Source organism: Myiozetetes cayanensis, unplaced genomic scaffold, assembly GCF_022539395.1.
Source record: "Myiozetetes cayanensis isolate MyiCay16 unplaced genomic scaffold, myiCay2020 scf9, whole genome shotgun sequence".
In the NCBI taxonomy this organism is placed as follows: Eukaryota; Metazoa; Chordata; class Aves; order Passeriformes; family Tyrannidae; genus Myiozetetes; species Myiozetetes cayanensis.
The window spans coordinates 12,571,114-12,597,682 of NW_026088185.1; the positions used below are offsets into that span (position 1 = coordinate 12,571,114).

Sequence of the window (26,569 nt, forward strand, 5' to 3'; positions counted from 1 at the left end):
ACAGCAAATCAGATCATTTGTTGAAGCATTATATGAACTAAACAGAGGAGCAGTTAATCTAAATCACATGTGGGATGGTTATTATTGCGTGTTGCCATCATTGCTGCTGAGTCTGGCTGTAATATTGGTTTTGGTGGCAACACATAGAAAAACCTGAACGTCCTGTTCCTCATTATAAAACAAGAAGAAATCTCACCCTGGGGAACATGGTCAAAGCTGACAAGCGAGTGCTACAGAAAAGACCGAGCAGAGGGAGTGGTTAATGGCAAAGGTATTCTGAATCAAGACCAAGAAAACAAATACCTTCTTCTGTTGCCTCTATTTGGTAACATGAACAAGATGAATAAATAAAAGAACCAACCTACCACTGATGTTTAGGACACGTGTGTACTGTGGCTTCAGATCACTCCTGAAATTCCCGTTTGGGAGGATGTTTGCCAAGGTTCCTGTCACAAGCCCTGCTGGGGACAGCGGATGGAGGCACTACAGCAGGGGCAGCACAGGAGCCCAGCTGCAGCTCCTCGAATGCACCCACTGCAGCGGCTCTGCTCATTCTGGAGGGGAGCTGGCTACGCTCACCGTGGTCAGCGATGGCACAGGCAAGGGATAATCACTCATTTGGTATGATCCAGCAGGGAAGCAGGTTGGTCCCTATTTTGCAAATCAACATGTGTTCTGCTTCTAGCGCTAAGATTCCACTGTAAATATACAAAATACATTGTGCATACACCAACTGATGAAAATGAGGGGAGCTGAAACTGCCTGTACTTCCAAAAAAAGGTACTTGTATTAGTGCAGGGTAACTTTATCAAACCTTGGCATATCTCTGGAATTCTATGTTTTTTACTGAAAGGTGGCATATGAGTGTCACACGAGCAGAAGTTACTTAATAAAAGAGAATCTTGAACTCTTTCAGATTCATACTAGTTAACCCCATTCAACAATGACATGCAGGACACTAAACCAATACTGTCATGACAGCATTTTCAAACACAAATGCACTCTTCCAACAGCACATCAAGAATATTTCTAGCAGCATATTTTTTCTGTAATTTTCCTGTATGTTTCTCCTTGAAGGTTTCTAAGTAACCAAGCAAATCAACTTATTCTGTAATTCTTGGACTTTTTCAAACCTGAATTAACTCTTTTACACACAAACATCTTTCTGCCAGTCTGCAAAGAGAAGCTCCTGTTGCTGTTCAAATCCTTAATTTTTTCCTTTTAAAATCTTTTAATCTGCTTTTCCCCTCCCCCCAAGGATGCTTTGTTTAGTGTTGTTATTCCTTCTTTCCTTGTCTCCTTATTTCCTCACTTCTTCCCTGAGACTCCCACTTTTCTTTCTTTTTTTTTTTGTATTTTCCTTGAGCTCTTACGAAACCCTGACCTGTTTACAGATAACAACTCACAGAACTTAAGGGCTAATGTTTTACCCTCTACTCACCATTCTGTATCTGGCTGCAGTCATCAGTAACTAGAATTCATCATCATCAATGGATTTTCAGTGACATGCACTGTATCTGCTCAGATAATGGCCCCACATATTGCCTTTGAAATGAGGGTGTGATCACTGCTTAGGGATATTCTCAAGAGTCAGTAATTGGCATTGCTGTGGGACACGTTTGCTTCATGTTTTGAAGGCAGACCTGCAGAAAAGCAAGTTTTGAAGTTTTGGGTTTTTATGGATGGTACTGCGCTCTCAGAAGAACACACCAATATTAACCTAAACACATCACCTTTGGATTGGAGCAGGTCACTTGCTAGGTGGTTTGGACCACAGGGGAAGAACTGGCATATGCTGCCTCTGAAAGGTCAGACCAACGCATGAGGGTACAGATCTTTTCAAATTCTGTAGTGAGAGCCGGACTAAACAATGTAGTCTGGGGTGGCCTCACTCCAGCTTCTGACAGGTATTTTCCTTGCCTCCCTGTAATTTTGAGATGGCCTTCAAATCTTTAAGACCACCTCAGGAACACCTGCAGACAAAACACCACTGCAACATCTCCACCAGAGGTACAACTCTCTTTGCAATAGGCTCTGCAGAGATGCGTAATGAAAAGAGAGTCCTGTTCCTGTACACAGCAGAGCAATGGAAACAGTAAAAGCAGGCAGAGGGGCACAAGAAGTATGGAAATAATACTGGTCCACAGGATGCCTGACAGTGACACTTGGAAGGAGGCAAACGTAACATGCCTACACAGGCTGCAAAGACAATTTCAGAGTTTGTGAGCCTCAACGCTGTTTAAAGGCACTACAGACAGAATAGATATTTTTCTTTTATTTAGAAGAACTAACCACGTGATAGGGCTACTGGACAAACTGGACCAAGCTGTTTTGGCGTAGGTAACTGTAAAAAGTATGCACAAAACACCTGTGAGAATGCAGCCTACAAAATTACTATTGTAGGATATTACAGTGTAGGATACACACCCCTTCACTTCTCTAGTTCTCAGCTTTATAAGTTTGCCAACCAAGCACAAATGTGGACCACAGTCTCCATTCCTGGAGCAGCAGATAGATGGGTATGCTGTATCCAGTTCAGCTCTGTACACCTGTCCCAGCTAGAGAGGAAAGCAAACCAGCCCACCAAGACTTAGGAGAAGGAAAGATAGTTTCTGCCTGCTATATTTTTTTTGCAAATGTCAAAGTTAAAAACCCCACAGATGTGCTCTGTCACTAACTTAAGCACACTGACCGTAAGATTTTTCCTTCACTCATTTTTCTGCATTCAAGTATATCCTCTATTAATGCTCAAAATTACCCTTCCCCCCCCTCCCCTTATCTAATTCACTGCTCCCCATGGGATAGCCATTAAAATTGATTCATGAATACACTACATTTACAGGCAAAAGTGGGAACAGAGAAACCCCCTCCCCATCATGTCACTCTCCAGGAAGGAGTTTGAGACACATGGAACAAAGAACTCTCAACTCTCCTGGCATACAGCTTAGAAATCAGAATGTGATTTCCAGTCTTTATCTCTTGCTTCATTACAGACAATATGGCCCTTAAAACAGGCAATTCACTTTGACCAGTAACATTTAAGGCTTTAGCTTTTAGTTTTGTTTTTCTGTAGATTCCCCACTGCATAAGGCAGCTCCCCTCCCTCCTCCCAGTCCTGCCCCCCAGCCCCAGCTGCAGCAGTGAAGACACTTAAAGAATTCGGGCAGCTGGAGAAAATGTAAGACCCCAGCTCTTGGGCCTCATCTGTGTTTCACTCCTTTCACTCCTGAACATACATCTGGATTTGACAAAGTCATGCTTATCAGATAGATCAGCAGATAGTCTCCTATCTGTGCTGTGGTGCAGAATTAGGTCAGAAGAGCATTCTGCCAGCTTGTGTTTTGCTGTTTAATCCTACATAAGTAGTTGTGGAGACAGCAATAAAAGACAACTTATCACACTAACCAAATTCTTCACCCCCTAATCCTGGTCAATTTTCCAACCTTGTGAGGAAAATGAAATAAAAATCACACATTGCTACTATTTAACTGCACACTCCAATGGCATAAAATTATGAGAATACAAGCGAGGCCAGGAGGCAAGTTTATTTTATGAAAATATATCATGTTTGCAGGCAAATTGAATGTTATAAAAATAAAGTCTGAAGAAACGTAGTTCTCAACTTTTAAGCTGTCTTCTTCTGTGATACCATAGCTGGGTCTTCCAGCTGGCCTCACCAGATGGCCACTTTGGCCACCATCAGAATAGCAGTCTGGAAACAAGTGCCCTACAGCCCTGCCTCAGCATCTTGGCTGGAATATACTCAGAGGCAGCAGTTCTGTACTCACAGTTCAGAGATATTCCCAGTGCACCTGCTTAAGAATTCTTGAATTTTGGGAGGAGATTAAAGCCAAACGCTTGGTCCAGTAAAGGTCAAGGAAAATAACAGAACATTGGTTACTAGCTTTTCAATGTTAATCATCATTATTCCCACTAAAACCGCATTACACTAAAAACAACCCCTCCCCACACCAGCACACAGTATGAAGATCTGCTCAAAAACAGTATATATAAAAGAAAGGAATTTTCTCTTAAGCAGTGGGTAAGTTCAGCTGCAGAGGACTCCAGCAGCTACAAACAATTTTTGTTTCATGGAAGCTGTACAACCATTCCTCTTCTTACATACAACTGTGCAAATCGGTGTGTTAGTGATGCTTTTGCAAAGAGGGTTTGACAACAATAGAGAGTCCCCAGCCTACTAAATAAGAAGTGACAACTCCATTTGAAAGCTGTCTCTGGATGTGTTTTATGTGCAGAAATTATCTGTGACAGTTCAGATCAAAATAGAGTTTTCATTTCATGTGGGAGGTAAATGGACGATAGAATAGGTTACTTTAAATGCTGCAGTCTAGTCCAATTAATGTTTCAGACTTTTCCATATTCTGAGCTCTAAACTTCGGGGTAAAAAAAAAGGTAAAACTCATTTTGTCAATAGCATGATGCAAAGAACAGACCAAAAGGTAATAAAAGTGGTTAACAAAAACAGTCATGCAGAAGTATGACAGAAAAGATCAAGTTACAGTAACCTGGCTGTGAAACTAATAAGTATAAAACAGAAAAGAAAATATCACTTCATTCTTTCAGGGAGAACCAGGCAGGCGAATCAATTCCGATTTCCCATCTCAATCAACAGAGATTTTGCCAATTATTTTGGTGGAAACAGGACTTGCATATCAGTCATCTCTCTGAGCAGCAGACACAAATCCACATGCTTTTCACACTGTGCAACATAAATTTACAATTTCTAGCTTATGTAACTATACAAATGGTGCTTTATAAAAAAAGTCAGATCCTAGTTGTTCACGTTTATTACCTGTAAATCAATCAGTTGTTTCCTGACCCATTTTAAAGAAATGTGTTTTCTTAAAGGTCTGGAACCACTGCTGTGTTACTCAAGCACAACAGTGGCTCTGACGGGAGCTGTGCTGATACAGTGCCTGTAGCTTTCTAACAATCTTTTTCAAAGTCAGTGTGGAAACCAGTACTTGGTTTTAAAAAGCATGGCTTTTTAAATTTAAGTAAAAAGCACTGATAGTAGAAAAGGTATGGACACAAGAGTGAGTGATCTCATCCCAAACAAGGGCCCACGAACCTTACATAATCTGTTTTGTTTATGCCACACTTTAAACAATGCATATTTTGATCTTTTCTGAGAAACAGCATTTTTCTTGGCACGATTTTCAATTTCCACCCACTTGGAAGAGCAGGTGTCTTTGTGTATCATTGCTCAACCCCGGGAATAAAGAAAACATTTTAAAAACATGTTCAAATTCTTTTGCTAAAGTCAATGGACATTAAGGTTCCATGGGCATTACAGAAGAACAGACTACTATAAATCCACTGAGCTAGCAGAAAAACTGAGACAAATAGTTCAGAAGATATGAGATCTCAATATCTCTACTGGCCAAAGACTGAACACTGGTAATCTTATTCCTCGGAGGGAAGTTTTAACACAAAAGAGAAATTAACATCTATCTATGCACTAGGGTCTTGAAAAGAAAAACAACAGAACAATGAAGCTGCTCAGACATCTGGTATATTTGCCACAGCTAATAGTAATGAGATAGCAGGCAGAGTGCAGAATAAATGCAAAAAGGTACGAAAGAATTCTGTTATTCCAGAAGCCACACAGACGTGTAAAAAATACCGGTACTCAGACTAACGAGTCTAAATTTTGGGAGGAATTCTCAAGCATTTATCATGCTTAGATTGATGATCTGTTTGTAGCAGCATTCAAAGAAAGAGACTGAGACTTCTGCCTATTCAGTTTTGGAGCCCGAACATGTCACTAAGTGCAAGAGACTTTTCAAGCTCTGTAGTAAGGAGGTCAAAGCATCACCACTGATGCAGACAGTGGTATTTACAGAGAAAAGGAGGAAAAGATCAATCCCTTCCCCCCAGTCCCCTTTACTCTCCCCCTCTCTGAAGCAGCTGCTGCTTAAACATTGCCATTGTATACAGAGGCACAAAATAATTGCCTCTTGGTTTGTTTGTTTGGTTGGTTTTTTTCTCAAATCAGGGACAGCAGAAGATGTTAAAGGAAAAAATACCTTATTCAGGTGAAGGATTACAGACTGCTTGTCATTTGTGTACTACCAATCAATAACAATTAGGAACAGGTTTATTACTCTGAAGCTGTTCCCCAGTCCTCCTCCACAACCTCACACTCTCTTGCCGTGTTATGGAATATCTGCTGACATGTAGAGCAGGGACAGAAGGCCTCCTCTGTCATTATGCAAGAGCAGAGCAGAAGCAGTCCAGGTCCCCTGGTTTGCAGCACACTTACAGCACACAAGTGCTCAATTAAAGCAATCCTTTCAGACAATTATTGAGCATTATGGTGACTCAGGCATAGAAAATAGCTCCCCTCTCCCCATCTTGCCACAAGACCGATCGCGTTTTGAACATGCTTCCATTCCTCCAAAGGTGCACTGCTGCTGCTTACATTTCGATTGCCAGGCCACGTCCAACACTTGCATTAGAAACATGTTCCATGCTTAAACTTACACGTCAGTCTCAAACTAATTGTTTTACACGCACTTATGTAAATACTGTAATGATCATTTACGGTTTATTCCCATTTACAAGGTAATAACCATATCTAGAACCAAGCTGGGATCTAAGCCTAAGGGCAGAAGTGTTTATAACAGATAAACTCCACAGCAGAAGGACATGTTCTAGCTAATACTGGTTTGAGAAGAAATGCCCCTAAGATACTATTATGCTGAACAATTTTATTTAAGATTAAAATTAAGTGATTGAAGGAATTAAACCATAAATAGGTCAAAGACTGAATGATAAGATGTTGTTTGAAATTTTAAAACATTAGTTGTCCCTTTCTCGTTTCTCCTTACTGCTTCCAAGTCACTGGAGGGAAGGGGCTAACAACCCCCCAGAGTGCATGTTCAACAGAGGGCTGTGACACTGCAAAACTGACACACAACTACTGGTATATAAGTAGGAAACTGGAGAGAAACAATAAGGGGAAAAATAAATTAAGAGAACATCTATTTCTCTACAAGACTGCTATATTTATTTCAATTTTAGCACTTTCTAGAGGTATCTCACACTCACTTCTCTTGCATATTTTTTATCACGAGCTGTTTTTTTTTGTTTTCTCCACTTCAGTTTGGGGGAAAAAAAAAAAAAGCTATCTGTTTTGCAGGCAACTGAAGAGAATAAAATCTTTCATGCAATCACCCTCCACTGCTTTCTAAAAATGGTCTCCAGACATCAAGGACAAGTTAGTGATAAAAAGAGATAACTAGCACGGCTATCTGAAGCAACATCATTTTCTCATGCCCCTCTGTCCTAATGAAAGAGCTCACTTTCTCTAAGATGCACACCACAATGTAGTTTAAGACAAGTTGTTTCTTTCATTTTCTATAAGAGTCTAACACCACTCTCCACAGAACAGTCACAATTCTCTTAGACCATCCCAAGATCAATACTGATACCTTGATCAATGTCAACAAATGCTCTGCTGTGGCATGACCTGCCAGAGAAACTGCTCCTTAGCCACAGTACATGTGGACTCCAGATGGTGCCAGGTCTCCTCACGGGAACGTAAGGACAGTCACAGAGGTTCAGAGTATATACCAACTTAACTACATCAGAAGACTTGAGCTGATGAAACAATAAACTATTTCTTGGCTTACTGTGACCCCTTGGATTACTGGCTGTGCCAGTGGACTTGTGATCATGGATTGAAAAATAGCACGCTTCAGGGTTTGTCATCGACTGTACGCTCTGCACAGCTGTCAGACAATAATCACAATTATTCTCTTTTTATTCAGCATCCTGTTGCCTATTAAGCCATTTCCATCACATCTCATCAGTCCTCCCAATATTTTTGCTAGCACAATATTGAGTGATTTTCAGCTTTTCAAACAGCATCAGTTTTTACAGTTTTCTGCTACCCAAAAGATCCGATCTGTGCTTTTGCCTATACTTTCTGTCAACAATGCTGCCTATTAAGTACTTGGGTAACTTTTTGCCCCCGGCTTCTTGACACAGGCAGGGAACAAGGCTGTGGATAATTTTTAGGAGCAGTTGTTTCATCCTGCTATTAGATGCTTGAAACTTCCATGAGAAGGTTCCCACTGACTCATTCTGAAGTCAGATCTGTGGGCCCCTTAGACCTTTAATATCTTATTATGCTGGGATTAGGAGTAAAATCTTAAAGATTTGCCAGTGTAAACTCCAGGTAAACTGGGACTGCAGAAAAATCAGTGTATAGTAAGAATTCCCTACATCTTATGGATGTGTAGAGATGACAACAGTTTCCATTGTAAGCTTTCCACTATACAGTTAAGCTGTGTGAGTAGCATACAGACCTAAGTACTTTGGCTGCACATGAGCAGTCATACTGGAAAACCCTACCAGAGACACTGCATTGTTCCTGGTGGAGCATAACCTGGCAGTGCAGGCAGGTCTGAGCTGTGCCCCACGGTTCCCTGTGCTGCATTCTTCTCAACTGCTTTAAGCAGTTTTCCTGGTGATCTAAGAAAACCAGCTAAGTTTGGTTTCTGATATATTTTGAGAATATATGATAAGTTGTGGGATGCTGCTTTGAGACTTCCAGGACTCTGTTATGCTCCTCTCTGCTTTAATGAGGAAGAGGGCTGGGGATTGCTTTACCTGTAAGTTGGAGGAACCTGTCAGCACAGGTCCCGCTGACCTTAGATAACTTCAAACAGAAGTGAAGATGCTGAAAAAAATTCTCATTCATGGCTCCAGTCAGTCTATGTCCATTTTCCCTGTCACATCTAGGAGTCATTTCTCCATCCTTACTGTACAGGTATCACTACTCTTAACTAAAGCTAATTAGTGTTTTGAAGCAGTCCAGTGATAAACCTTTTTTCTTCCTCTTCCAAACTTAAACACTTTGTCCACAGTTTCAGACTTTGGGGAAATGATTCTTTGTGTCCCTCTAAAGTTGACTATTTTTTAAGAATAGTTTGATAACTAATTTATTCAATGACAGTGCAAAGTCAAAACAGAACTTGCTGTGAGTTCATGCCCATGACCTGGAGTCTGAACATACAGATGCTAATACACATGAACTGGACTGTGCTCCTCGTGTCCAAATCTTCCACCTCCAAAAAGCAGAGATTCATAATATTCACAGACTTAAAAGTCTAGCACAACAAAACCTCATGCCCTCATATTCTTGTCAGTTTTACTAAACCAAGATTACCTCTACAATGAAAGAATCCCTTTCTCCCATTTAACCAGCAGCAGCTAGAAAAAACCTTAGGAGAGGATTTTTTTGAAAAGTCATTTGGAAAGAGTGTGAGCTCCCTGAGGTCAGCAACCTAGATTCGCCTTACAGTGGGCTGCACAGCAAAGTTTGCACAAGGCCAAGTCACCAGGGTTTTCTCTGAACAACTTACATATCCAGAAGCCAGGAGATCATATGGCAAAATGACTATGTCAAGAAGCTAGGGGAGAAAACAGGAGATGGTTAATAAAAAGACTGGGAACTGGGACGAGCAAAAGGGAAAACAAATGAAAAACAAACAGTTTCTTGGCAAAGGACTTGCTGGAAGGACAAGCCTCACAACTGTGAGCAGCATAATGACCTTCTGCTTGTTTCTCTTCTGTCAGGGAAATGGGATTAGGTTCACATTCATCATTTAACCAGAACTGCAGTACAGAATAAACCTGACTGAAACATTACTTTTTTTTTTTCTTAGCTAGAGCAACTCAGCAAGGCTAATGATGGGGCCGAAGAGACTCATTCTGACAGAAGACAACCTGGAGCAATGAAAAGCTGGGTATTTTGAAAATCCTAAAGTGTATGAAGTTGAACAGACTACTGGAGAGTAGTGGGAAAACAGAACCACATCAGACTTAATCACATCCTTTACACTTTAATTAAAATAAGATTTAGCAATTTTATTTAAGATTACCAAATTCTCAGAGGAAATGCATTTCTCTGTCTGTACAGCTATCAGACAACTGTTAACCAGGAAGAAGAAAACACAGCACACAATGCTACATCCATCCATCCATACTGTGTATCCACTAAGTAGACCTCTTTGTTCAAGGAAAACATCTACTTATATTGCTTGCCTACTAAATGGAAATATCAAATGCTATTAGGGTTTGCACTTTTAGTATGGAAGTGAGTGGCCTATAAACAAGATTTTAACAGCATCTCTTTTGAACAACTCAGTTTAATTAATCTTCAGCCATTAACCATTCATTTAAAATGCCACTTACGAAATCTTAATTTTGCACATTATCAGCTGGTTCACAAATAGCTATCTATGAGCAGAAGTGTAACGATCTTCTCTCTCTTTCTTGGAGCTTACCAGCCTTATAGTCAATTCTGGCTTCTTAATTAACCCCACACTCATATTAGCATTTAAAATTAAATGGTGTTTTGTTAAAAAAATCATTCTGCAGAGGAAAGTTAATACACATTCTGCTGCTGGTTAAAAAGGCAAGTATGAGGTTTTGGTCAAACAACATCCTGCATAAGACGGAATTTAGCATTCCTTGCTCACACTAGGAAACACTCTATGGCAGAAACACATGCAAGGCCATATGATTTCATTCCAGCTGCATGGACGATCTCATTTTGTCTTTATTTGCACATTTAAGAGGCTGACAACACCATCTGCATTTCCCTCTGTATCCTCTGGTATGGTCTCATCTTCCAGTAACAGACCTGGCTTTCTCTCCAGGGACCTATCTTTTGCATTTGCATCCAAACGGCTGAAAGAATAGGACATTACCAATAAATATGCAGAATTAACGTAAAATAATTCCATACAGTAATATATCACATAAGAAAAGACAGGGCTGGAGGGGAAAAAAACCCAAGGCAAACCTGAATGCTTAACACAGCTGCCAAAACTCAGGCTCACCAGCATCTGCAGCAGGACAGTCACAAGGGAGTTGTGGGAGTGCAGTATATAAAATTTTACACATCTGTCAATAAGTGAGGTGATCCAAATGCAAACCCTAGCAGGCAGGATGCACGCAGGCAGATTTGTGACTATTCCTGACAGAATCTTTCTGCTGAAGAATGCATGGCCTCGCACAAGCATGCACACATTACATGGCAGCAGCAGCAGCTTGACAACTTCCTTCTGCTTAGACACGCTCTCAAGCACTCAGAGTCACCTGAGTTCCATGAAATTTGGGGTTTCCATGAGAAGAGGAATGACAGAGCTCAGGTCCCAAAGTTGGAAGGTCTGGATGAGGGGTTCCTGGGAAGTAGCACAGTGAACTCTAACTGTAAAGTGCTTTTGCTTGAATGCTATCAGGAAATTTTTCCTCCCCAATATAGGTGGGAAATAAACCTAAGGCTTGTTTAAACATGTCCCAGGCGGACCAGTTACTCAGTGTTACCCCCAGTGAGCAGAGGGAGTATGCAGCACCCATTTATCCTTTCTGAGGAAGAAAATTGCTGGTAGAATTAGGATAAAAAACCACAGTACAAGTGTAGCTTCAAATGGCACAACCTACACTCCCATGGAACTGGTGGTCAAAGGAGTTTCTGGACTGCCCTGCTTCCATGAGCTGGACAGCTCTACTGAGAGCACCCAGAAACCACCAAACTTCTCCTGTACTTGCCAATGCCAGTCTGAATTTAGCTGCTGTCAGAAATCTATCAGCCAGGATGGGCAGTAAGCTGACAAACATTAAGTTTCTGGTTTTAACATTATGGGGAACAGTGACCAGAATGCAGTCAAAGGTTCAGAAGGCCCTATGGTATATTTCAGAAAGAATAAATTGCAGAGGAGAGTTTCAGCGATGTAGAGTAGTATAGGACAGGCAAATAGAATAGATGATTTTAGGACACCAAGTGGAAGAGGCTATATGGTAAGAGAGAGTACACATCTTGCTTGTACTTGTCACATTTTGTAAATCAAAATATTCCAATGCATGGCCATAATTCTCTCTCCACAGTAATGCAAGGCACAGTGGCAATGGGCACGTAGACATTACACAGCCTCATTCAACTTCCACCTTGCCTCCATGATATCCACCTTAAAGAATAATCATTCCTGAGTAAAGGACCACCCACTCCTACAGCAGTGCATTGCTTTTACGCCAGTCAGTGACAAAAGGTGTTGTAAATGGATGCACAATGAGCAATGCCCATGGTGCTCTGAGAACAAGAAAACTTCAGTTTCTGGCTTTTGAGATGTATAGAGCTAAGGAACATATCTGGGTAACCCTAGTTTGCCCTTTTTGAACAAATCCTTTCCTGTGCAGCTCTGGATTCCTATGGCCTTGGACTGAGCAGGATGCCTAGAAGACAAGCAGTAAAAAAGGCTCCCTCTGCTAAATTTCAAAACTCCAGACCCTTTTTACTCTCCTCTCAGGCTTACAGATAGCTTATATTTGCCATCTGATTCCTCAGGACACGCACAGCAATGTTACCCTTCTGAAGGAGAGGCAGACTGCTCAGTCTTGCCCCTCTGTCTCGTGACTCTGGCCAGCTCTGAGGGCAGGATGTGATGGATATAGTTAGGGTTGCACAGAGGTATGGGTTTCATTTTCCCATTTTCAACTTTGTATGCTGCTAGATTGAGCATTCTGAAAGAGTGCAAGCTGCCATAAGGATGCTTTCATCCAGGAAGGAAGATCCATTTTTCAATTAATTAATTAACATTGCAGAAATTAAGATCTTGCACAGTGGGACCCAACACAGCATCTTCAAAAACAAAAAAAAAAAGCTGGATTAGACTGGGGCTGTGGGCTTTAATCCTGTGTAATAAAACAGTGACAGCTTTTTATTAGTATTTTTTTTTTAAACTGCAGCAAGATACAGCTCTGAATCTATTCTTGCTAAACAAAGACAAACTGTATTCGTTTTTGTTAGACCAGCACTTTGAAATTCCCCAAGATAAGACACATAAATAAATGAAGAATCATACTTGGCAATGAGTTTGGCATCAGACTTTCAGTGTTTCATAGTTCTGGGCTGAGAAAATAAGTTGAGCAAAGTCTCTAGAACCTTTCCAGAGATGGAGTGTTTGGATATACTTGACAGCACCATCTTCACAGGAGGAAAAAAGAGGAAATTGTTTATTCGAAATGTTAGAAAGGGTTGCACTGCGTGACATGCCTGACATTTAAGTGATAATAGTGTTGTGCATCTGCTCTTTTGGCTTTGGTCTGACACCTAGGCTCTGCCATGGTGCAACTTAGCACTGTCATGGCACAGCCTTGATGACTAAACTCAGAGATGTGACTTGCCACCCGCTCCAGGAACATATGGGCCACAGATCACACAGCCTCTGCCACGGGCTGGGAAACTGTACAGCGTCTCAGGCAAAGACCCTGCGAGCTCCCCAGCTGCACAAGGTGGCTGTGCAGGCTGCACCATCCTTAGGGATGCCATTTGCATTACAGAAAATTGTGGCTAATTAGAAATAAACAGAAAAATGCTTGATTTACAAAGAAATGTGTGATTTTGCCAGCTAATTTTTTTTCCACTCCAACTTAACATTCACAGAATACACTGATCATGTTAATGCTTTTGCTATATTCATTAATAAGGACAATTTACATTTATATAGCACCTCTCTTAGTTAAGAATTCCAAAGCTTTCAGCAAAATATACACAAAAAATTACTTCTATTTCACTGAATATAGTCATCGTTGGAATGAAAATCAACAATTGTGAAGCAGTGCAGAAGAACGTTACACAACAGTTGCAAATAAGACACAAAGCAAAGCCCCCAAAAACCCAAAGCAAAAAGCCCCTGAGATGCCAGATGTAAGTGGAAGCAAACAGGACGTTAGTACATAAACAGCAGTGTGAAGCAGGTCTCTGTGTGCCCTGAAGAGCAGAGTTGGAGGCAGCAAACATATACTTCATAATGATTACAGCAGCAGACTTCATACATGTGCAGCCTATTGCTTTTCTCCATAGGGAGGGACATTCTCACTTTAAGCTGTGAATTTACCGTGAAGAATGAACCAGGAACACTCGATAGATTCTGGTGATGAGAAAAGGGGAACTAAATGCATGCAAATCGTGAACAGCTCTTATCTGACCACTGAGCTTCATACTTTACAAATAGCCTCCGACTTCTAAAATGCATTAATTATGTTAATACATTAGTCTGCAAAAGTAATATAAAATAAAAATTTATTTCTTGTTTCAAATGATGAGTTTTAATTCTCTATCATAACGGCACATAACTGGAATTCTCAGACCAAAATGAAGTAATCTATTCTGTGTTCAAATCCTCCTTCTACCCCTAGCCCCATTTACTTTAGTCACTGATCAAGTCTCCACGCACTATATTACAACTTGAGAGTCACGGGTGGAAGAAAAAGCCATCCATCTAAAGTAAAATTAATAGCAAAACTTTGAGAGAAGGCATGCATACATTAGCAAGACCAAAGCATAAGCATTTACATGACAAATATGTTGATAAATGTTCAGCCCTACAAGCACAAAATAACTACGGTTTGGCTTATAAACATCCGTTATAGCCCTTTCCCATCATTTTGAGGCAGACAAGGTAGTTTTCATAACTGACCCTTGGAAGCAGGTTGTTTTTTTTTAATTAACATGTTACCCAGGGATTTTTCTTTCCACATCTCTTTCTCCTTTCAATACTCTCTCTCTAGCACAGAATGATTTCCTTGCCTGAAGTTGCCACTTTATTCGACAACTGTTGGCTGAGACCTCACGACCCACTGCATAAATTCACATAGAATTATTCATGTTTGGCACATTTCTGCTGGTGAATAACAACACCATTTTGTCTCTCAGACAAAGAAAATAAAGATTTAAAAAAAAAAACCAAAGGCAGCCTAATAAGAATTCCACATTTCCTATTTTTTTCCTAATCTGGATAAACAGCCTCTACAAGCCTGAGAAATTCAACAAAGCAAAGTTGTTGGGGACTGTTGGTCTTTCAGTACAGAATCAACACAGACGGAACAGGCTCTCAGCGTGATTCTGATCATGGGCTCAGCTATGAGGTAACTTTTCTTGCCTGTAAGATGTTTTCATTTTAGTTTTTCACTGAGTTATCATGTTATCATGCAGCTACAGCTAAATCCACGCTGAAATCCAGGATCCAAACACCAAACCCAAACTTGTTTGGGATGACAATCTTGTCCCCATAGCAGGTCAAGAGTTCATTCAGTGTAATCAAAACCACAATACAATTGATCAAGTAAAAGAGGTCAGAAACTGAAATTATGAAACAACTTTTATAACAATGTCTTAGTCCAGCAGAGTTACTGCTGCATGTATTTATATTTGAAAGATACGCAAACCTGAATTTGGACTCCCACCCGCTGGGAATTCTCATATCTTGGTTTATTGAGTTAGTACAAACTCAGGTTTTGATCCCTTTACTACAACTTTTGTGTGACTGCAGTGACAATCGCCTCAAGACTTTTCTAGGAAGAGAAACCAGTTAGCTGGCAAAAAGCTAGGATCACTACCTCTTACTTCATGCAGTAGGGGAAGAGTTAATAAGATGGAAGAAAGAAAAAAGCATTGTCATTATGTTTGGAAAGAACTCTACCATACTGGATTTAGGTGAGAAAGAGAGAGATACTTGGCCCATTCCCTACTACAAACTCAGATTTATGTCAGAAGTGTTTTATTACTATTTATAACAATGACTCAGTAGACATTTTTAAAGTACTGTGACGCCACAAACTGGAAACACTCCTATATCTGTGCTGACAAATTACTCCAAAATTAACGAGTGTGGTATTACATAGCACAGATTGAGGCTATGGGGAGACACTACAGACTGTAATATGAACTCAAAGCATGCACAATTCCTTAAGGTCCCCATGTCTGTCCTCTGTCAGCTCTTCTTCTCACATAGACTTGTATATCTTGCCCACACACTCATATGTTGGTTTGAAAAAGCCAACACTGATATATTAATGCCATAATAGTAATAGTCTCGTGTTCTTTTAGCCCCAAATTCCAGAAGCAACCAGTTTTAAAATTATCATAACGGTGGGTACATCACCAACTCAAAGGAATTTCTGTTTTCCTTTTAACCCAGGAAAAAACTTGACCATCTTTCTTTAATGCTGGGAGTTTGACAGTAAGGATTAAAAATTGTTCTTTCCTTCCCACTTAGTTATTGGAAAGGCCATGAAAGGCAATCAGTCTTGTGAAGCCACACTTCACAGCCCGCATAAAAATGCCATGATTCCCAGTCCTCTCCCCAAACTAATTGAAAGGGTGTAATATCACACAGCTGGGGAAAACTAAGCCATAAACATATGCAATATATAATACTATCATACAAAACCTGTTACTAATAGACACTTGATGATCAGCAGGATCGACAGGGATCTTGAAAACTGAGATTATTTTTGCTGCAGGGTAAGAACTTTTCCCAATTGAAAGAGGAAAAAACACTCTCTCAGCAGTGCAGGAATTGGACTGGAGTCAGTTCACTCATTCTGTTTGAGAAATATGGACTTTTCTTTAATGATTTCTGTTTGACTACTGCCTTGCTCAGATGCTCTGGGGTTACTGCTGCAGCAAATCATGGTTTTGGGTAAAAGAAAATCCATGGCTTTCTAGTCAGTAAATACAGGGGTTTGGGGCCTCTGAACAGTCCCATGTCTGACTCCCCTGCCCCTGCCTAGGCCCAGGCTCCCTCCCCAGTAAGCTATCATTTTATGTAAGGCCAGGTGGCAATATTACCTGTCACCAGAAATCTGGGGGTAGTGCTGCTTGTTTATTTTTGCATACAGTCCTTCCAAATGTTCCCTCTCCATTGATGCTGAAGGAGAATCACGTGGATATACAAAGGTTTCTGCTACTGCTGGTGATGATGGTCTGTAGATGCTTGCTGATGGATAAGCCTCTCGGAAGTGGTTTACTCTGGCATAATTTGGATCCACCTCATCATCATCAATGTCAGGTCCTCCAGGACCAGCAGAATAATCACTCAGGCCTCTCAGCTGCTTTTGCCGTAACTCCTGATGCTTTGCACCAATCCTAATAATGAAAAATAAAGAAAAAATACAGAGTTGGATCTGCTTCAACAGCAACCATCACACAAATTTGAAACACCAACCCTGAACCCAACTGTTTAGAGCTTTCAGTACACCATGAAACTGATGCCAGATAGAATGGTGCACACAGCAATCTTGTTCTTTATCTCTGGCAATCACCTTTGTAACCAAGGTTGGTCATCGTTCTGATGGAAAAAAATTAATGCTGAATATAGTGTGGCTTTTCACAAGCGTACATGAACACAGACAGGTTTAATTCTACACCTACCTTTCCCTTTGCAGTTGAATATACCTAACCCAATTCTGAAACTTTTTATCTAAATTAGCCAGTAAAACTGTTAGTGCCCCTTGGTTACTTGACCCATCTAGATTCACCTAAATACATTAACTTGTGAAAAGTGGATTAAATGTGAACGTAAATGGAGAGATGGCACAGTTGTCTCAAATCAAAGGACTGCAATTAATTTGCTGAAGATTTAATTTTTCAAAAATTTTATTTTGGCTACATAAATGTGGAAATCACGCCTTATTATATAGGGGATAGGGACAAAGTAAAACAGCAAAGAAATTAATAGAAACTTGACAGAAATGAATTGGTACATATAAGTGAATTAAAGACTGTTACTGGCAGTATTCCACTGTGATAAAGCCTTAAGTGGTATTACAAAATGCTGCTGCTAATCAGGGCCATTGTGCAATCTCTTTGGAATAGTAAGACATATTCAGGTAAATTTCAACCCAAAATGATATTCAATGATCCAACATTCATGCTGGAGAAAAAAAATGTACAGCAAGGCTCTGTGAGCTCTTCTGTTAACTACTTAGCTACTCTTCAACACAGTGTAATTAAGTGCTCTGAGACGGATCTGGCAGAATGCTGACCACAATATGCAATAAACAGCATTTACAGAGAACAACAGAACACAAAGAACAGAAGAAACACACAGAGATGCAATGCCTGACAGAAGTCAACATTTGCTATTGACTGTATCTAGAAGTACAATAGCAGCATAGAAAGAACAGTATGATTTGTACCATAGGAGTGTAAGTGAAAAGGGTCTAGTAGACTTGGTCACCCCAGTAAAGCTTAATGGCCTCAGGACTCTGCATACTGGAAAATGAAGATGTTCTGGAGAAAGTCTTTAAAAGGCATGGAGAAAAAGGTTCCCTAAAGAAACAGATGAGCATACTGGGAGCCTCTGTCTGACAGACAGGAGCTATTAAGGGTAGAATGTGATTCATACTGCTTATTTTGTTTCATTAGAATTGTATAATCAAAATAAATGCTAATACTTTTCAAATAATTTGTAGATGAAAACGTTCACAAATAATTCTAATGAGAACAACATGCTGTTCTACACATATACTTGAGTACATCAATGTGTATCACACATGCTTTCCAGTTACACATCTCCATTAACTGTGCTAGGACATATCTAGAGGTGATGCTAGTTTTTAACACTTAAAATGTAATCATACTTTACAGTGGGATGAGCCTGCATATATAATACAGTCCTTGACAATCAGGGGGTGCTCACTATCCAATCTGCCTTCCCTTCTCTCTAGAACTCAATGACCCTCTCTCTAGAACTCAAATGCTGTGTGCTCCACCCTGAGTACTGCGTGCAGCTTTGGGTGCCTCAGTGTAAAAAGGACATCAAACTATTACAGTGTGTCCAGAGGAGAAAAACCAAGATGATGAAAGGCTTTGAGGGCAAGAGCTAGGAGGGGCAGCTGAGGCCACTTGGTTTGTTTAGCTTGGAAAAGAGAAGGCTGAGGAGTGAACTCATCACAGTCTACAACTTCCTCATGGGTGGTGGCAACAGAGGGAGACATGCTGATCTCTTCCCTCTGGAGACCAGGGATAGGACACAGGGAAATGCATGAAGCTTCATCAGGGGTGCTTAAGAATGAACATCAAGAAAAGATTCTCACTGAGAGGGTGGCTGGTCACTGGAACAGGCTCCCCACAGGAGCGGTCACAGCAGCAAGCCTGTTGGAATTCAAGAAGTGTCTGGATGATGTTCTTCAGTCATGTCATATTGTTTTGTTTTAGGTTTTGTTTTGTTTCCTGTGAGGAGCAGGACGTTGGACTCAATGACCTTTATCGGCCCCCTCCAACTTAAGATGTTCCGTGACTCTAGCAAATACTGAACTATAAGAACCACGTGAGAGAATAACATCTTCCTAACACATCATTCCAGGCCAGTTAGTTAATTTTGTTTCATTAAGACAACATTAAAAATACTCACAAAGCCTTAGTGTAATTTACTACAGTGGTCTTAGAGATGAAAGGATAATAAGAAGAAATATGCTACAATCTGTCTATATCCTTAACACATACATTGAGGCTTCCTAAGAATTTCTTCTTTATTCTTTTTGGAGCTTCTCTTCCCTGCACAATCACCTTCTCCTCCTGTAATCGTCACTCCACTTCTCTTTTGCTTCAAGTTTTCATGCTGCATACAGTCCCTACTTTGCACTGTAATGGTGGCTCAGGTTGGGAAGGCACCATCCTCTTGTACTACAAGAACAGGGTTGGATTTCCATTGCAAAAAAAGACTGAGACATCAGTGAAGCACATAGTGATGTCTACATTGATGTTTTCCATATTTTATACATACAGGCACTTCAAGAGAAAGCCTCTTGCAGAAGGATTGATGTTTTACATGTCACACATGGGATTATGATGGAAGAACTGTTGGCTCCTGCACCCAGTGGCCAGTACAACCCAAACTGTAAGTTTGGTGGGGTCCTTGCCCTTGATTACTCTGCTGCTCTTCTACTAAAATGTGTGAAGCACTTGGAGCTTGTTGCTGTCTTCCAGGTTAACTCTGAAAAAGCATCAAATATTCTTAAAACCCTGGGAAACTGTGGAGTGCTTCATCCTTAATTAGTGACCAAAAAAACCTAAACACAGAATTCAGTGCAGGTGCAAGTTTTATGGCACACATGGGTACATATACACGTGCTACACAGGCATAAAAATGGGAGGATACTGCATTTCAAGGAATGGTTTCATCACATGTCAGTGCAGAAAGCATGGCACACAGTCTCAGAGTTGTCTCAGACAAGTCACAGCAGTTTCTCAGAAAGTGATAAGCCCTAATGTTCTTTGGACCTGTGCATCACCCGTCCCTAATATCACCTAGATATTAAGACCCCTTTGAAAGCAAGAGTAGTGCAGCACAGCAGCATCACATGAATCTTGCTTTCATGTCTGACAGTAAGAGTAATTTGTCCTGCTATCAATACTGGTATATTCTGCTCAACAAAAGCTGGAATTAGGTCACCACAATTTTCTTTTGTTCCTGTGAATAAGCCTAGCTTCTTCAACTTCTCCTTCTGAATGCAATCTTCAATTGCTGTCAGTATTATAAGTCAAATCTTCTCAATTATTTCCATTCTATAGACCAGTCAATATCAGGTTGTATGAAATTCTTCATGATCAGTGTTTCATCTTTTCAATACATCTATTATAATTGCATTAATATTTCTTGTTTTCGTTTTACTCTTCCCCACAAATGTATACAATTTGCTTGATGACCTCTTTTTCAGTTCAAACTAAATGTTCGACATAGGGAAACAAACTATCAGATGGCTGCTTTTTCTTTCTTTCTATTTACCTGTCCTTCCATGCCTTCTCATATGCTTTTCACCTTTGAAATTTCTTCACATTTTGTGAAGTTTTTAATTTCCTCACTGTATTTCAGCATCATGTTTTCACATAGTTTTAAATCAATCTTTTCCATAGCACATCCCAGTAGGTGCCCAGGAATTCTTTACTGAGAAAAAAAGAAAAAAAAAAAAAAAAAAGGAAAGAAAGTGCTGTTCCTTCTATCACTCCTATAATGCTGAGCCAACTCCACTAAGCAGGGTATTCTGCTATATCCCACTCTAGGCATTCACCATTTTTGCACCTCCCTCTGCAGCTCTCCTTATCTGAAACAGCAGAATCTTTACTCCCCATCACAAAAAAAAAAAAAAAAAAAAAATATATAATCTTCCAAATTAACACAGCTATAATTGCAAGCAGTTCATTGAACAATTGCCATAAGAGAGCCCCAGACTGGCAGCACAGGATAGGTCTGGTTAAACAACTGGTGCAAATTTGTGACTAAAGATAAAACATCACTCAGCACCACAATGCTGGCAGTGAAACCAGAGACGAGGAGGGGTACAGTTCACCCATCTGAACAATTTAGAGTGGCACTAAAGTTCTACAAACTTCCTGATGAGGGAAAGGGAAAAGAAAAAACAAACAGAATAAAGGGAAGTTAGATATATTTCCTCTTGAGTATCCCATATCAATCCTGCTTGCTCTCTTCCGCCACCTGAACACTGTGCTCTCCAGTTAACTCACTGCACAACTGCACCAACTTCCCTTAGCAGTATTCCTGTAAAAACAGAGCCTTGGCACAGAAGCAGCCAGAGGACAGGCAACAGAAGTGCTGTATCAAAAAAGGCCTTTTTTTTTTTTTTAACTTGTGATCCATCTTCTTCTCAATAGCATCCAAACACATATCCTATCCTAACCTTTCTCTACAACAAATAATTTCAGAAAAAAAATATAGTTTGATAAAATATACAACCTCAAGAGAACTACAGGCAGCATTTTCAAAACATGTTACATTTGTCGAAGTCAAATGAAGACAGGATCTATATACCTACTGTACTTCTGGAAGTGGGACCTGACATTTTGAAAACACTTCTCTACAGCTCGTGTACTGTTCAGCAGCACACCCCCAGAGCTATAAATCAAGGAACGTTCTCATTTATCCTTCAAACAGTCTTCCCATCTGACGTATCTACACAAATCATACATGGTGACTTCTCATGTACTAACACATGAAAAGATGCACAAACCTAAAGTGCAGCAGCCATGGAAGGGTTAACAGCCCAAACCGCTCCTTCCAGCTGCAGCTCAGACACACACGATTGAGTTACTGTGGCTTAACAAGTTATTGTGTTTCTGCCGAGCTACTGTCAATGACCACATATGTATTCACCGCCTGTGACAAACACAATGTAAAACGCTTTAGTCTGACATCAGTGACAGAGACACTGACAGGCAAAAGCTGGATTAGAAGGCTGCAGCATACGCAGAGTGAAGCAGCTGCAGGAAGGGATGTGGATTACCTCAAGAAAACTCCAGAAGAGCTGAGCAGAAGTGACTTTTGGAGAAGACCCAGAAATGCTTTTGCGAATGGAATGAGAGGGCTAGGAAAAGCTGTAAGAGATACTTCTCATCTCCTGGCCCAGCAGTTGGAAGCCGGGTGGGTGGGTTGCTAGTGGGTAACAAGAAAATGCTGAAAGTTCTAAAACTCTTTAAAAATGAAAACACAGTACTTAATGTTACCAGCTCAAAGAAGGCCAGGGTTGTTAAAAGCTGTGGAACCCAAAGATGGCCTTCAGTGGGAAACAAACAGTAAAACACTGCCTGCAGCCCAACATGCAGTTCTGGGGGCCCAACCAGCCCTGGCTCAAAAGGAGCTTTGCACAGTGAGTCACAGGCTAACAAGCCGTCACCTTGGATCAGGACAAAACTTGAAGATGCATATCCTCCTGGCTATGCCACCCCCAAGCACGGGACAGGGTGCCTGCTGCCCCACAGGAGACAAGGCTGCACTTCACATCACAACAGTTTAATATAGGGACAACCAACCAAAACAGGCCCACAACAAAAAGCAGCATCTTTCCTGAGGTGTTTGAATTCTTCACGTGCACTCCCCATGAACTCTAGATTATCCTGTTTCTTCTGACTTGCCAGGGAAAAAGTGATGAAAACTTTTTTTTTAAATTTACCATGCACTGACCATGTGCTTAGTACTGAGCAGAGCACAAAGAATGACATGCTTTGAGCCACACGGTGTCTATCTAAGTACTCAAACACAGGACGGAAAATGCAGCTGCTAACCAAAACATTGTATTTCACAAAGGGACCTTATTTATACTTCAGAGGAATACAGCAACATTTCTTCATGTGGTGGATTAAAGGTAACAGACTTCGTGCAAGCACAAACAGGTACGTGAATGAGCAAGATGCTGGCTAAGTCAGTGAAAGATATTCCTAAGGGAAAAGTATGAATAACAAGCAAAGACAAAATGTGTAACAGAAACAGGGCCATAGGTCTTTTGGGATAATTTCTGTTTCGTTTGCAAGAAGAGTAGCAGAATAAAATCAGGTAAGCGAGAGTGCATACAATCAGTTTGAGCTATACCTAAACTCAAGAGAGGACCCAATCCTTTAAGTCTTTTGAGATGACTGAGATGCTAAACATTCTTCCACTGAATTAGTTGTTCCTTGAGGTCTGTAGAATAAAAGCTGCTTCATTGCTTTTTTCCCTCTAATGTGACTCTCCCTGAGATCTACATAGCGCAATGATTACTCAATTTACATCTGATTTACTATCTGCTTTCGTGTCTCATTTACCTAATTCACACACATATTGAGTAACTGGTTGGCTAGAGGATAGCAGCTTATTTCTGTAGGAGGTCACTTAGATTTCCATTGGGTTTAATGTTTTAATTCCTTTTTAGCTGGTAGTAAAATACATTTTGGTAACTAAAATCTTGGGGTTTTTTTCATTCATTTACATAATAGTGGACTCAATATATTTTGCCTTCAGATATTCATAAGCCATAATCACTGATGGGAATGGGCAAATTTCAGCTGAATATCTTAGGAGGTAATTTCAGTACAGTGCTTTTAATTTTTTTTTTTTATTTTATAATCGTTTTTCAGACAGACATGGTCTATAATGACATTAACAATCCTATTCAAACCTGCATCTTTTATCATGAAAAGACTCATTTTTCTTTTTTTAAGCACCATCACCTAACAAAACTCTAGAGACAGGGAACTCTCATTGCTAAAAAAAGAAAAAAAACCACATAAAAAAATAAATCCACCTCTTGCCAGTAAATGGAGGCATCTGATATGGACTTATCAAGAATCAAACAATATCTATTCAGTATTATCTTTCAGGGTATTCTACTGGAGGCATAGTTGTCAGAAACATCTTCCCCATAAGCTATGCAAGTGTTTCTTCATTCCAGCTCATTCTATTGTGCTGGATTTGAACATCTCCCCCATAATTAGTATATGTAATTGTAAACAAGAACAGAAACAGTCTCAGAAATAAAAAAAGGCAAGCCACAAAATCAAGCGAGTAAGAGACTTCAACTCAGGGTAACAAGATAGATCTTGCAAGAGCATTAACTGCCCCAACAATAAAAAACCACCAGGACATAAAATATTACCTGTCCTAGATAACTACCCCACACCTGTAAATACTGAACTGACCAGAGAAGCTGGAGGGTTTTAAGTAAAAAAACGGAGGACAGAAAAGCTTTAGAAGGAGATCGAGCTACGCTGACCTTAAAATTTAAGATTATGACAAACCGAAGATGAAACACAGCCCTTTCATACCACAAAGTGAGGAGTGTGAGCTTTGGATATTCTTCCATTTATTTCAGAGGTGACAAGGAGTGATTACCAACTTACACAGGATCCTGCCCTCCAAAGAAAATCCTGGCTCTAATGAGGTCAGTGTGTTTTCCCTCACCCTGTGAACTTCAACAAGAACAGGATTTTACCTTTGCTGTTAAATCAGAAAAAGTTTTTCTGCCTCTCTTTTGTTCACATTAGTTGTACAGTGGGTGAAATGCAGCAGATTACAGAAAGCCAACTATCAGAAAAGACAAGTATATTATAGCCTGAATTTTACTGCATTATGTAATTTTCTTTACTCACAACTACCCTAGAGTTATTATGTTGAAGTGATAATATCAGTAAAATTTAGGTTGTAAGGAACCCTCTGAAGGTCATCCTGCTCAACCTCCTGCTGAAAGCAAGGCTGAGTGCACAGATCAGGTTGCTCAGTCTCCTGTCAACAGGATGTTCATTGTTTTGTGACAATGTGGATTAGAGAGTGGAAACATTCCAGTTTGTCAAAATTACTCTTGACATCTTTCACCTGAGATGTTCTGATGCCTTTAAGAGCTCCTCCTGCAAAACAGCCTTGAGTCTGCAGGAACTTTGCAGCCCATAGGTAAATTGCAGGCCCAGTTCTTAGTGCTGATTTAAAGGAATTCTCAGGCTGCTGTCATTTGTACTTTTCCATTAAAAAGATAAATAAGGTGCCGTGCATATCATATCTGAGTCCTTTTTGTGAACATTAGCTCATTCTGGAACAAATGATCACGAAAAGAGAAAGTAAGACTTAACTTTGCTTATATTTTAGTAATTGAGAATTTAATGTCAGGAATGCACACAATAACAATCGCAGTTAAAGCCATGTATTCACCTCTCCAACCTCTCCAGCTGAGACATCAAACTATATCAGAGAAGTTCATCAGATCAACACTGAACAAGCATAAAGTAAACACAGTATACCTGCAGAAAAACCATGGGGAAAGAGAGACATCCATCTATGAACTTATTCACTGTCAGTGACTAGCTCAGTTACAGCAATTGCTGTAGTAGGTATCAGTCAGAACCACTGAGGATTGTTAACACTGTCCTGAGAAAAATACCAGAGACACTGTAATGACCATGGGAAGGCACGACATTGATTTGACAGCTCATGAAAACCCAGCATTCACAACCATATGCAGTAACATAGCTCAGGACAGACCCAGGAAGACTGGCAGCTCCTGAGTCCCTGGGGCTGCGTCCTTTAGTAAGTGGGTATTCTTGGAACATTTCATAGATAGATACTCATAGCTCCACTTGCTAGTGAGACCTCATGAGTTTGCATCTGCAAACTCATCTGTATCTGCATAACCACCCCTGCAACTGCACAAACATTATGCCTTCATTTGAATGAAATTCTAGTAGTAGAAGGAACAAGCCTAGCTTCATATGATATAATATGATATGATTCCATGCACATTTCTTTATTTTACACTTACAACATTGAACCTGGAACCTATTGAACAGAATCTTTCTGTACAAGAACAGGAACAGTCTCCATCTGTTAGTCTGGGATTCACAGGTTGTTTCTAATTAACAGTCCTTGATTAGAAAGCAAAATTCAGCTTTGACTGAGCAGTCAAAGCTTTAAGACTTTCAGGTATTTTGGTTTAAGATCACTATGGAGATTTACACATGCAAACAGATTTCCTGTCTGTCTATCCCCATGAGTCGCATTCTCATTTTTATCCTGTAGTAACTAAGGGAGTCTGAGAACAGGAATTCTGTGCTGTGGCACTACTTCAAAGTGCATGCCAAAGATTTATGATAGACTGTCATAAATCTCAAATGGAAGAGCAAGGAATGAAATGCAGCTTCCAAGTAGTTCTTATGCCCTTATTGATTTCGGAGTGGGCAAGAGCTGACCTACATTCAGTACTGCATCAAAGAAATCCCTAGGCCAGAATAGTCTGTCTCCTAGAAAGCACTCTATTACTCTGCTTGGCCAGTACCCTGGCCAGTTTCTCTTTATTAGCCTGGCCAGTACAAGTTTCTAACAGCAGTATTTCTGGTTCACAGAAACAAAAAGCCCATCAAGTAATAAAGCTCTATTATATACAGAAAAGAACCACACATTGGCCCATTTAAGCAAGCAAGAGCCAGGCCATT

At 40.3% G+C, this 26,569-nt stretch overlaps 1 protein-coding gene across 5 annotated transcripts in view; it reads right to left on the reverse strand.

The window, feature by feature from the left end:
- PARD3B (par-3 family cell polarity regulator beta) overlaps positions 1-26,569 on the reverse strand; it is a 402,616-nt gene that overhangs the window by 64,601 nt on the left and 311,446 nt on the right. For all 5 annotated transcript variants that reach the window (XM_050340097.1, XM_050340096.1, XM_050340094.1 and 2 more), the window contains one exon: positions 16,670-16,966. In XM_050340097.1, the coding sequence (XP_050196054.1) occupies positions 16,670-16,966 (297 nt within the window). The remainder of the gene's footprint in view (positions 1-16,669; positions 16,967-26,569) is intronic.